We start from the raw sequence: 14,091 nt of genomic DNA on the forward strand, positions 1-14,091 counted from the left end.
TGCTCAGCGGTTAGCCTGCTTCTCCCTCTCCCGTTGCCCCTCCCTACTGCTTATGCTCTCTCTCTCTCTCTCCTGCTCTCTCTCAAATAAATAAAATCTTAAGAAAATAGAATATTCTCAATTTTCTAAAGAAAATTGGTATGCGGGTGTGTGTCAAACACAGGAAACATGGTCTCTGGGCTCACTGAACTTAAGGTCCATAGGAAAAGAGAGAAATTAGGCAAATAATTACAATAAAGTGATGTGTCACGAAAGCAGAGCATGCTCTGCTGGAGAGGAAACTTGACCTGGCCCAAGGAGTTGGGAGGGCCTCCTGGAACAACGACATTAAAGGATGCACAGGAGTTAGCCAAATGGGGAGGCAGGCTTGGGAAGGAGGGAACAGTGGTTCAGAAACACCTCCAGGATGTGGGAAGACCCGGTGATAAGAGTATGGCGCATGCAAGGACCGAGCAAGGTTCAGAAGGACTGCGGTCTATGATGGGGGAGAGGAGCAAGGGGGGAAGCTGGGGGGTGTGCAGGCTCCAGCCTGAGGCTGACCCTGGATGCCAATTAAGGAAGCTTGGATTTATCCTGAGAATATCCTGGGAAGGATTCTAAACAAGGAAATGATCTAGGTAAATAAACACTCAAGTAAACACTTGCTACACAGTGTGAGAAGTAGGACACCCGTGAAGTGTAGTGGCAACACGAATGGAGGGAATGACTCTATCTTCACTCGCCCTTTCTGGGGCCTCTTTTCCCCCAGCCTATAAAACCACTCAGATCTCCGCCTGGAGTGTCACTGGCTGTCTAGCTGTTACTCGTTCTTCCTAACTGCTACTGGAAAAAGCAGCCTACTTCCAGAATGCCATTCATCGACAGTTTTCTAAACTCCAACTCCAGCCCTTATTGTATGGAGAAGCTCCTCGAGCTGTGACCCGGATCTGGATCTAGGGGATCCTTTGAAGTCTTTTTCCTAACGGAACTCTAATACTGTTGGCCGTTCAAAGAAAAATACTACTTGTTGAAAAGATCGTTAAACCAAAATGTACTCCATCTGTCGTCATCTAAATGTTTCAAACATATTTTTCCCCATGAATTCCTACAAGAAAAACACAGAAATATGACTGATAACAGGGAGAGGAAATATCAACTCCCAATAGGACTGATAATAGGAAGAAGAAATATCAATTGTCAAAGCTAACAGGTTTTTGTACTTAGGAATGAAAGGGAAGGGTATATTATTACAGTAAGTCTAAACTAGGAATCCTATTCTTCTAACACTATCACAGTTAAACAATGTTTAAACTCAAGTAAAATGCTTGTCACATTCCTTTCAAAGAATGTTTACTTAACCTCTGGGGAAATTTTACTTTTAACTGTCCACAGGACGTTTCAAAATTTATAGGCAGCCAAACCAGTCTAGTTCATCGCAGAGCGGCTAGGGCGTGTCGTTGCCCGGTAGCGGTTCCATAATTAAGAATCTGTCAGTGTTTCCATTACCTGCAGGCATTCTTAGAGTTTGCAATTCTGTCATAAACATTCTTACAAGGCTGAAACTTCATATACAATGTCTCTGACCAAGAGCAATTCATTTAAAAAATATCTATATACTTTCAAATTATAGAAGTTCTCAAAAAAAAAACTCTACCAAATGAAAACACCTAATTTTAACATACTAAAAAATATCAAAAGGAGTTTTAATTTCTTGGTAATAATTTAAACTTCTGTTCGTTCCCTAGTTATTAACCTAGAAGTTAGCAGAAAATAAGATGTAAATCACCAACTTTTAATAAGCTAACATTTTTATGCTCATTATTTATTTATTTTTAATTAATTTTTAAAATCCAAGTATAATTAACATATAGTGTGTTATATTAGTTTCAGGTGTACAATATAGTGACTTAACAATTCTATATATTGCTCAGTGCTCATCACGATAAGTATACTCTTAATCCCCTTCATGAGTGAAATAACTCATCCCATCACTCACTAATGTTCATTAATTATTAATGCTAATACTGTGACCCATAATTCTAAGTACACCAAGTTTGTATCTGTTTATAATAAAATATAATAAGAAACCAGTATTATAAAATCTAAAGGGATTTATAAATCACCCTCTGATGAATTTGCAGTTCTGGTCTGAATTTTTGGGAGGCTTATGTTACTCCAGGTTAGCTTAAGTACCCCAAACCCTTCTGTCCAATTTCCCCCGAGGGCCATCTTTAACTCATTTTGGAGAACCCAACACTGTTTTGAAGTCCTCAAGAAAAATCACCTGAAGATATCACTATCTGTTAATTGGTATTAAATCGGAAATATTATTATCTCTATATTCCAAGATTTAATCTTACTTAGTATATAGAAGCACCCAATAATACGAGTTGCCATTTATTCAACACCTATCCACTGTAGTGGGAGTTCTACATACTTTTTTTTTTTTTTAAAGATTTATTTATTTGACAGAGATAGAGACAGCCAGCTAGAGAGGGAACACAAGCAGGGGGAGTGGGAGAGGAAGAAGCAGGCTCATAGCGGAGGAGCCTGATGTGGGGCTCGATCCCATAACGCCGGGATCACGCCCTGAGCCGTAGGCAGACACTTAACAACTGCGCCACCCAGGCGCCCCTGGAGTTCTACATACTTGATCTCTAATCTTTACAATTACTTCACAACATCATCATCATCCCATGGTGGTCATAGTAGAAGTAGCAGGAGAAGCAATTGTTTTTATATATGACCTCCCTTAAACTTAGCAACAGGGTCTTTAGAATAGGTATGTATTACTGTCTCCATCTTATAGAAAACTGAAGCCTAAAGATGTGATGTCACTTGCCCATGGCTACACTCGGCATAACTCACTCAATTATACATTGGAAACTAATGCAATACTGTATGGTAACTGTACTGGAATTAAAATAAAAAACTTAATAAAAAAAGTTAGAACCCAGGACTCTGACATGAGCCTGTGACTTTTTTATTACAGTACATTGTAGGGGATACAGATATGTATCCTATGCTCAAGGAACTCAGAATTTGTTTAAAGGACATGTTTTGTATTTCTTTCAGCTTGAAATACCCAGCTGTTATGTATATAACATATAAGATAACATGTATTGGTTATTAGTTCTTGGCTGTTTCTTACTGTAGCTTAGTTACCATGTAGCAAATAGAACAGAAGTAATAGGAGGGAGAAGTCTCTTTAAAGTAGTTCCATCTCTTTGAAATTTTATAAATGAGTTTAAAATAAGCATGTTCAAAATCAAGAAGGGCCTGAAAAGGTCTGGAAACCCAAATGGATTCTGAGCTGCAGCTGAAGATGATAAAGTGGAAAAAAAAATGATTTAACCAGGAAGATTCTGTTCTTTCATATGCAACAGAGAGGCAATATGGCACAGCGGTCAAGAAAATCAGGACCTTTAGAGTCACTCAAACCTGGATTTGAGTGCCAGCTCTTCCTTTATCAGCTCTGTGAGTTTGGACAACTTAACCTCTTTAAATCCCCAGCCTCTTCATCTGTAAAAGGTGGGTAACGACAGCACTAACCTCATTGTTCTGTAAGAACTACATGAAATAATACTTAGCATGCACTCGGTCAGTGTTCTTGACAATGATGATGGTTCTGTTGGATGGACGAATGCCACCGACTCTTACATCCTGAAAATTCCCAAATCCCTCCTCCCAAGTTCTAGACGTGAACATATACACTTGGATGCTCCCTGGGTATCTCAAACTCATCATGTTCAAAAATAAACTCATCTGACCCTCCGCCTCAGGGAACACCACCTTCCTTCAGCCACTCACCCTTGTTAGACTGGGATTCACCCCCCCCCCCAAGTCCTTTATCACCCTCAACCCCACAGCTAACCAAGTCCTTATTGATTCTTCTTCTTGAATATGTATAAAACCGGACTTCCCTCTCCAGTCCTTCTGCCTGACCCAATTTTGGGTCTCTATCAACTGTTCTTCTAGTTTCTTCAATTCCTGGTATTTGAGGACAGAGAGTATTTTTTATTCATCTTTGTATCCTCAAGACATAGCAGACAGTAGTCTTGTTTCAAAACCAAATGAAGAAGTATTTATTTAAAAAGAAGTCTTTGTTTAAAAACCAAACTAAGCAGCTAAATTGGTTCCAAGACCAAGGCCTTTCTATTATACCATTCTGCCCCTCTGTTATCTAAGCATCTGACGTCTAAACAGAACTAGTCTTTCCTTGAAAAGCATCTATTCACCGTGGAAGTCTTTTCTGCTTTTAGTTAATAAGCAGCATTATATACAGAAGTTCTCAATCACCCTGATTTATTCTTCTGTGGTGCTCAAACTAACTTGACAGCATTTAAAGTTCTATAACTTGCAATAAAATATCATAGAATATGCCAAGTTCTTGAAAAAGGTAATTTAAAAGTAATAAACACTATTCATTTTTATAGGAAATTAAATTTATGCTATTCTAAGTCGCTCTTAAGACTTATCTGGTGAGATGCTGACCATTTTTGTTCCTATTCTAACTGACTGATAAACAATTTAATGCCCCAAGTGCTGTAATTTAATCAGTAACATACTATTTCTCTTTTATTACTGGGTTCCCTGCACAGACATATCCATTATGACAATAGATAGTTCTTTTAAAATAAGGAAATGATACATATACATACACCCATAACAAAAAAAAACAATAACAAAATGTCTTTACCTCCTTCTAGAAAAGGAAGAAACTGGTGCATTTGTAATGTCAGGTTCCCATTCATCTTCAGGATCACAAAAGACATCTTCACTCTTGTTACTGTTATTGCTCTAAGAAAAATAAAATATATGGTTTCTATTAATTTGGGTTAAAAAATGTTTAGCAACTGGGGTGCCTGGGTGGTTCAGTCGGTTAGGCGTCCAACTCTTCATTTCAGGTCAGGTCATGATCTCAGGGGCCTGGGATTGAGCCCTGCACTGGGCTCTGTGTTCAGCAGGGAGTCTGCTTGAGGATTCTCTCTCTCCTTCTCCCTGTGCCCCTCCCCCCACTTGCACGCTAATAAATAAATCTTAAAAATACTGCATTCCTGACAAAACAAAAAATCAAGCACATGATGCTAGAAATTGTATTGAAAGAGCTCTACTAATGGAAGCACAGAAATCATTAAATGATTCAAAAACATAAACTTGGGATTTAGAAGACAGTAAAAACCAAAAGGATAAATCCTGGGGTGCCTGGGTGGCTTAGTCATTAAGTATCTGCCTTCAGCTCAGGGCCTGATCCCAGGGTCCTGAGATAGAGCCCCGCATTGGGCTCTCTGCTCCACTGGGAGCCTGCTTCTTCCACTCCCACTCCCCCTGCTTGTGTTCCCTCTCTCGCTAGCTGTCTCTCTCTCTGTCGAATAAATAAATAAAATCTTTAAAAAAAAAAAAAAGATAAATCCTCAGTAGAAAAATAAAAGAATAATCTGACAACATTAAGATTCAATCATTCCCTGGTTGAATATATTAATCATGATAATAATCTGAATTTTTAAGTATTTAAAGTAATATTAATTAAAGTTCAAGCAAAATACTATATATAGAGAGAGCTTGATCCAGAAATAGTATAATTATATAGAAAAATAATCAAAGACTATTTCATCAACAGTTGAAATATACATTTTAATGTATATGACAAGGCAAGAATGATCAAATGACTTCAATACAGTTTTTTTGTGCTCTAATTACAAAAGCAATCCACATTCATTGTAGGAAATTTGGAAATTATTAATATGTATAAACATACAAAAATGTAATCACTGACAAACCCATCGTTTAGAGATAAACAATGTGAGTTCCTTTCAGTCTTTTGGATTTCCTGTTATGAATAATATACCTTGCATTCTTGGAATTAACCCTACTTGATCATGGTATAAGTATTCTTTGAGTATACCTTTGGGTTTGATTTACTAACTTTTTTTTTTAAAGATTTATGTATTTATTGGTGAGAGAGAGAGAAAGAGAGAGAGAGAGAGAGAGAGAGAGAGAACATGCAGGGGGGAGGGGCAAAGAGAGAGGGAGAGAGAATCCTAAGCAGACTCTGCTGAGAGCAGAGCTTGATCTCACAACCTTGAGATCAGGAGCTGAGCCAAAACAGAGAGTTGGATGCTTCACCAACTGTACCACCCAGGCACCCCGATTTACTGACATTTTTTTCAGGATTTTTATAGCTATGTTCATATGAAGGTTATTAGTTTGTAATTTTCTTCTGAATCATCTTTTCAGTTTTTGTGGGTTTTGTTTGGTTTAATTTTAATCGGTTATTCTAGCATCATAACTATGACACTTTCTATCCTTTGCTATGTGCCAGAAGAGTTGAAACACAATCATATTTATCTGTTCTTTTTTATTTATTTATTTATTTTAAGTAAGTTCTACACCCAAAATGGGGCTTGAACTCGACCCTGAGATCAATCGTCTCATGCTCTACCGACTGAGCCAGCCAGGCACCTCTGTTCTTTGGTGGTTTAAAAAAGTTTCCCCATAAAACTGATTAGGACCAGGCACCTTTCCTTTACAGTTTTTTTTTTTTCTTGTTAAGACCAATTTGTTGACAAACTTTTCAATTTATCGCATGGTTATTCACCCATTAGGTTAACTTTCATAATTGATCTTTTTCTAGAAAGTCTTTTTTCTCTAGAAAATTATCAAATTTATTAGTGTAAAGTTTTACATGTAAAATAATTTTTAAATGCTCTTGTTATCTTTGTATAAATGCCATTGCCCATTCTGAAAATCATATGTTTCATCTTTTTAAAGAACCAGAGCTTGAGTTTAATTTCTAATTTATTAATTATTGCTTTAATTTGTAATCATTCCTTCATTTGCTTTCCTTTGTTTTATTTTGTTATTTTCTAGATTAACGATTTAGTTTTTTTTCATTTTTCCATTACACGAATCAAACATTATGGATATAATTTGGCAGCATCCTGTAAGTTTTTACATATAATATCTCCATTACTGTTATTATCTAAGTAGTACAGAATATAATTCCATATAGAGTCACATTATTTAAAGGTGAGATATTTAACAAATGGTAGCAACAATTTAATACCTATTGCACCTATTTATTAAATGCTTTAGGGATACTAAGATAATCATATGGAGGAAAAATTACCTTTACATCCATACCTCTCACAATATACTATAACAAATGTTTACAAAAAATTAAAAGTAAACAGAGAAACGGACAATATTTCAGTAGCAGCATCTCCAGATTAATAGATAGATTCAAATACACCAGATTTAAAATGTCTATATAACAAAATAAAACCAAGAAAAAAGTCAATGTAATTGGGAAAAAAATTATTATAAATATAAAATAAAGGTTTACTATCAAGATATGTTAGAACTTTTATAGACATATTAGTTCATTACCCATATTTCAAATGTGTGAGTAAAATTCAAAGAACATGAGCACATACTTTACCTATAAGGAAACAAAGAGTCAAATCCTCAGATTCACTAAGTATTAATAACATAAATTAAAACAAACTGGTAGCATTGGTAAATGGCAATATTTCCGACAAGTGATTGTTATTGAGCATCAAAATGTAATTAAAAAATTATATTTTGGGGTACCATTTTAGAAAAGAGAAAACAAGGAAATTAGATATTAAAAACCAATATGTGCAGGGATATTTTTAGTTCTATTAAAATAGAAAACAATTGGTAACACCAAAAAGCACAGCTTTTTGGGAAATGTAATTAGGTAAAAATGTACAGTATAGGTATTGAAGATAATTACAAATGATGTAAAGTGCTTTATGTCTATCAAATTTCTTCTTCTCTTAAGCTTAAATGTAAAATTTTGAAAACACACAATTATAACTGGGAACAGATTTAGCACTAAGTTTCTCTATTACACGTATAACTATATTAAAATAAATTGATAAAACCCCATCTACAGGCAAAAGTAAAGTAAACATACATAATTGTTAATATTGGTTGGTTTGGATAATATAAATCGCCTTTTCCTTTATTTGCCAAATTTTCTTTACTAAGAACACATCACTTGCACATTTTTTTATTTCAAAAATTTATAGATTTTAATAATATTCCAAACCTCGTAAAGTTCTTTCATTGCTGCAAGCTTAGATTCAAACTTTTCCAGACTCCAGAAAGTTGAGATCCCTAGTTGTAGGTTACGAACCCGAACAGAAGTGTCAGAACCACTTCCTTTATCTGATACATCATGTCTGAAAGAAAAACCAAAGAAAAATGCTTATCCTAAAACACACATACCCATTTATAAGAGTTTTCTGAATTAAAATAACTTTCATAAAAATTCGGTCCACTAATTCTTTCCAATGTTAAGCATTTTTATTACAGTAAAAAATCATGTCTAATATATACTATATAAAAATAGCTTCTTATATAAAATTTTAAAAATCAAATTCTAATTAGGTATATTTCTTTCCGAACATGTAATACTAGTAAGTTTGCAACTCAAAAGATTAGTAAATTCCTAAAACACCTAAAATTATTCTGCTTATAAAATAAGTACATTTTATAAACATCCTTAATATAGTTAGTATGGTATGTTAATTGTTGAAAGTCTTTTACTCCAGAGTGAGCTGTGAAAGGGGAGTCCAAATGTGACACTGGGAATTCTGATACTATTCTCTCCTAGACAGGCGATATAGATACTATGTCTTTGCAGAAACTAAATTTAGAAAGTAATCATATGAAGGTCAGTTAGTTTAAAACAAAGAATTACTTTATAATTAGGCTAAAAAATTGCTCACCTGCCAAAAACATAACATTTTTTAAATTTGCTGCTGATGGCATTGGCTTCTTGAATCATCATTGAGAGCTTCATGGAGCTCCAATTGGTCTGAACTAGTAGAAAACACACAGAGAAGATTCAAAAAACATATATGAGCCCTGACTTATATCACTAGGCAGAACAACTCCTGAAAAAAAAAATACTGATTTTAAATAAATGGTTTTAACTATTGCAGAAAATAAGGGCAATATTTGAGTAACTTTTCCTCAAGCCTGAAATAAAATATTCTTCATAGAAAATGATGTCTTTCACCTGTGGAGACACAGCAAAAGACTGAAAATGATATAGAAAGTTGATAAAGGATTTTGTAAGAGAGGAAATGCCAAAGAAAATGCTTTGTCTTCTAAAATCTTTAAAGTCTTTTTCTGATTTATTTTTTCTTAATTTAATTTAATTTTTCCTAATTTAATTTAATTTTTAAAAATTTTTTAATTTTTCTTAATATCTAATTTGTTTAAAGTATTGGGTAAAGCATACTACAGCCTTACTTATATAGAACCACAATCCTTTTTTATTTTGCCTGAAAAACCAAACAAACAAACAAACATATATTTCAGAATATCAAAACAAAAAAGGGAAATAATTTAGGCCATAATTCCATTTTCCTAATTTAAAATTAAGATTTTATTATTTTATCATAAATATTTTCTATATCAAACTTATCACCAATCATCCATTAGAACACTTTTTTGAAAGGGAAAAATTCATTATACACACGGTAAAAAAATCAAGTATTCATTGTTTGGTCCCCTTTTTAGGCTCTAAGAAGAATAAAAAGATGTATTAATAAATGTATTTATTTACCTCTTATAACAGATATAACAAGCATTAATAGTTTCAGATTTATTTGAAAAGAGAAGTTATAGAAAGTATACAATGCAACTACCAAGTATCCTTGCTAAAAAATTGAATCTGAATCTGACAGGCCTGAAGAAATGGCTGCCATCTTGGGGGAATATAGGGGCCGAGGAATCTGTTGAGCAACACCATGGAGATACAAAAGCAAGATCCAGAATTTGGGAAACCACAGGATAAATAATCTGATTTCTTTAATAAGCATATTACAAGAGGAAAGAGAGAGAAAAGAAAAGCAAATTTACAGATTAAGAGACTTAAAAAGAGGCACCTGGGTGGCTCAGTCCATTAAGGATCCCACTCTTGGTTTTGCCTCAGGTTGTGATCTCATGGGTCATGGGATCTGTGCTTTGGGCTCTGCTCTCAGCAGGGAGTCAGCCTGGGCATTTTCTCCCCCTGCCCCTCCCCCCACCCACGTGTGCTCTTGCTCTAAAATCAATCAATCAATCAATCAATCTTTTATTTTTTTTAAATGGGGGCACCTTGCTGTCTCAGTAGGTAGAGCATGTGACTCTCAATCTCAGGGTTGTGAGTTCAAGCCCCACATTGGACATGCAGTCTACTTAATAAAAATGAAAAATAAATATAAATAAAAGAGACTTAGGGGCCCCTGGGTGACTCAGTCAATTGAGCATGTCTGACTCTTGATTTCAACTCAGGTTGTGATCTCAGGGTCCTGAGATCTAGTCATAGGTCAGGCTCTGTGTTCAGCTCGGAGTCTGCTTGAGATTCTCTTTCTCCGTCTACCCCACCCCCTGCCCCCACTCACACAGGCACTCTCTCTCCCTCTCTCTCTAAAAAAAATAAATAAATCTTTAAAAATAATAATAATTAAAATAAAATAAGACTTAACAAGGCATATCTACCAAACACAATGTGCGAATCATGTTGTTACCCTGATTCAAACAAATAAGATAGAAAAAAAATTTGACACAATTCAGGAAATATGAATGTAGACTAAAAATCTGATGAGTGTAAGAAATTATTATTAATATTTTTAGGTTTGATAACAATATCATGGTTATGCTTAAAGAGTGGCAGAGAGAGAAATAGAGAGTCCTTATCTAATACAGAGATACATAGTGAAGTATTTACAGATCAAATGATACGATGTCTCGGAGTTACTTCACAGCAGTCCAGGGAGGCAAGGGGGCTGAGTACAGCCAGAACAAGACGGAACATGCGTTAGAAATGGCTGAAGTTGGATGATAAGTATATAAGAGTCTGTTGTACTAATCTCTCTACTTTTATAGTTTATTTGAAATTTTCCATAAGAAAAAGTCATTAAAAACATGTCATGTTCTAGGGGTGACTGGGTGGCTCAGTCGTTAAGCGTCTGCCTTCGAATCAAGTGTGATCCCAGGGTCCTGGGATCGAGCCCCACATGGGGTTCCCTGCTCTGCCGGGAGCCTGCTTCTTCCTCTCCCGCTGTCCCTGCTTGTGTTCCCTCTCTCGCTGGCTGTCTCTCTCTCTGTCAAATAAATTAATAAAATCTATAAATAAATAAATAAATACATGTCATGTTCTATACAGCAATGTAGAAAATAGCATCCAAGAGAAAAAGAAGATGAAGTACCTAATGACTTAGTCCAACCTAGACGTAAGACCTAAAAAAATGAGCATAAGATTGCATTTTATTTTTTTTTTATTTTTATTTTTTTTAAAGATTTTATTTATTTGACAGAGATAGAGACAGCCAGTGAGAGAGGGAACACAAGCAGGGGGAGTGGGAGAGGAAGAAGCAGGCTCATAGCAGAAGAGCCTGATGTGGGGCTCGATCCCAGATCGCCGGGATCATGCCCTGAGCCGAAGGCAGGCGCTTAACCGCTGTGCCACCCAGGCGCCCCATAAGATTGCATTTTAAAAAACATGTTACACATTAAAGCAACACTTGAAATTTTACTATTTGCTTATGTAACTAAAATATTCTAAAAACTGAATATTCTGAAACAATCATGCATACAAATTTATTTAGATGCAAAAAGGTCAGCAACATCCAGAATAAACCATTTTTAATATACAAAGGCAACCAACTCTAACATTTTAGTAATTGTATCATATGAAATAACATATATAACTTTAGCAAATTTCTGCTAAAATCATCATATACTCACTTAAAAAAGTTTTATCTCTATTATTTTGATTTTGCTGCAGTATTTGTACTTCTTTAGCTATTTTCTGCTTCTCAGTTTCTAAAGCTTCTAGAATTCTTGCATGGCGGATGCTGTGGTCTTCTAAAGCCTAATTGATATTCATTCACAGAGACCCATACATGAAAATATACAAAGAGAGAAATTATAATTGATAATGGTAACACAGTATAATTAAACCTCATTTCATAGTATGCATTTTATTAAGCATACAAATTTTACATGTTTCACTAAGTATAAAAAGCCTTTCTTTAAAAATCAATTTATAAAATATCTTTATTAAATTTGATCCCATAACAAAGTCATCAGGAATTTTTAATGACATAAATCAATCTTATTCTTCCCCTTGATAGGAAGTAAAAAAAAAAAAAAAAAGACCTTTATGAAAAAAAAAAGGAGAGAGAAAAAACTGCTCAAAAGAGCCCACATTCAAGAACATTTGTTGACCAAATAAAGTTTAAAAGATACCACAAAAACCTTATTTGCCACAAATAGACCTTATAACAACCCAGTAATTACTACTGTTTTCAAGATTTAAACAGCTCTGTTTTTTCTTCTAAAACTCCCTCAGGTGGTCCACTAGCTACTTTGTGTCCTAGAATTGACTAGCTACATATTATGACCATATTATAGTATCAGAACTTTGGGGTTACTAGAGGAATTTTCTTCTACCCACACTCTTACTATAAAACTTGGAAAAAAGAAAAATGAAATTGTTACTCGAGGATAAAACTTTGAGGTTAAGATACAAGGAATCAAAGAGGAGATGAAAACAGTGCTGCTCAAACTTTAGTATTTATCAAAATCCCATGCAAGACTTGTTAAATAGATCTGGGCCCTACTTCCAGAGTTTCTGATTTAGGAGTTCTGGGGCCTAAAACCGCACTTCTGACAGTAATGCTGATGTTGCTGGACTAAAGACCATACTTTAACGACCGCTAATATAAGGAGAATGAATACCCAAAAATGTTGATAAAAAGGTAACTGAAGATATTAAAATACTGACAGTTCAGTCTTTGGAACTTGATTAATGTGAGTCAGATCCTGAAAGATGTCTCTGCCCTTACTGAGATGACAAAAGTTTCAGGGCCTGAGCTCATATGACTGGGGTAATGAACGCCCTATTTTAAGTTCTCTTAGGAGTCACTCAGGCAAGTAGCCTGCTGGCCACACTTTCTATGAATGGATAATGCTTCATTCTGACATGAGGATGAGACCCAGTACGAGAGCTGTGCCTTTCTTCCTTCTACAATTATGCTCTAGCATGATTTCATTCATTTACATTATTTGGCCTGAAGGATCACAGGACAGTTGTGGAGGCATAAAAAGGGAAAACTGTAATGGAGCCAGCTCAAAATAAGAGCTCTGTCCCTTTCAAAATGTTTGTGTGATGATGTCCGAGTAGAGCTGTGAGCATTACCAGGTTGTAGGCTTTCAGGCAAGAAGAGCCCTTCTCATTAAAAAAAAAAAAAAAAATCAAATCAAATCAAATGATCTCAACCCACCCAAAAGAAGAAAAAAAAACAAAACAAAACAAGAAGAAGTAGGGCCCTTCTCATCAGGAGACCCAGATTCAGCCAGCTTTCTCCTCGTAAGTTCTTACAAAAAAAAAAGAAAGAAAGAAAAAGAAAAATCCAGCTGTTGCTCAGAATAGAGCCAACTATTTACAAAATGAAATTACCTGTTTTGTAGCCAAAGTCTCCATTTCTAATCGCTTTTTGTTGACATAGATTTCCTGTTCAAGTCGCTGTTTTGCCTTTTCTAATTCCTCAATTTTGTCATTAGCCTTTTGGTTATTTATTTCCTGCATTTTCTTCCTTTGAGCTTCTTCTTTCTTTAAAGAACAATAATAAAAAATAACGGGTAAAAACGCACAATGTTTTTTCAAAAACAATATTAAAAATGTACAAGAGTTCATTTCTTTCATCAATGTATAAGAAATAGACTCATCAATAGAAAAGTTGCCCTGTAGTTTTTTTACCTCATTAAGCTTGACTAATCTAACTCAAAATAAGCATCACTAGTCACACCTTCTAGAGCACTCTCCTCTAAAATGGGTTGTGGGAATGCAAGATGACCAGGAAACCACAGACAGAGCCAAGGGCTCAAGTAGGTGGATGACAGAAGCTTCTCTATTTTTCTTCTTCTTCCAACAGCTATTTGTCTACAACTCACTTGCTTTCTAAAGTGAAATTAAAGGAGGCCAAGACTCACTTGGCTTTGACTCTCTGATCTTTGATATTCCCCCAGTTTCCTTCTAGGGATATACTCAGTTTTACAGGCAATACATTACTTAGGGTGCACGAG

The 14,091-nt window shown here is 35.2% G+C and overlaps 1 protein-coding gene across 2 annotated transcripts in view; it reads right to left on the bottom strand.

Moving 5' to 3' along the window:
• Positions 1-14,091, bottom strand: part of KIF14 (kinesin family member 14) — a 55,119-nt gene that overhangs the window by 15,695 nt on the left and 25,333 nt on the right. For both annotated transcript variants that reach the window (XM_057315491.1, XM_057315492.1), the window contains exons 18-22: positions 13,466-13,618; positions 11,749-11,875; positions 8,739-8,832; positions 8,057-8,189; positions 4,679-4,779 (exon numbers count right to left, since the gene is read on the bottom strand). In XM_057315491.1, coding sequence (XP_057171474.1) covers positions 4,679-4,779; positions 8,057-8,189; positions 8,739-8,832; positions 11,749-11,875; positions 13,466-13,618 — 608 coding nt within the window. The remainder of the gene's footprint in view (positions 1-4,678; positions 4,780-8,056; positions 8,190-8,738; positions 8,833-11,748; positions 11,876-13,465; positions 13,619-14,091) is intronic.

This window comes from Ursus arctos, unplaced genomic scaffold, assembly GCF_023065955.2.
Source record: "Ursus arctos isolate Adak ecotype North America unplaced genomic scaffold, UrsArc2.0 scaffold_2, whole genome shotgun sequence".
NCBI lineage: Eukaryota > Metazoa > Chordata > Mammalia > Carnivora > Ursidae > Ursus > Ursus arctos.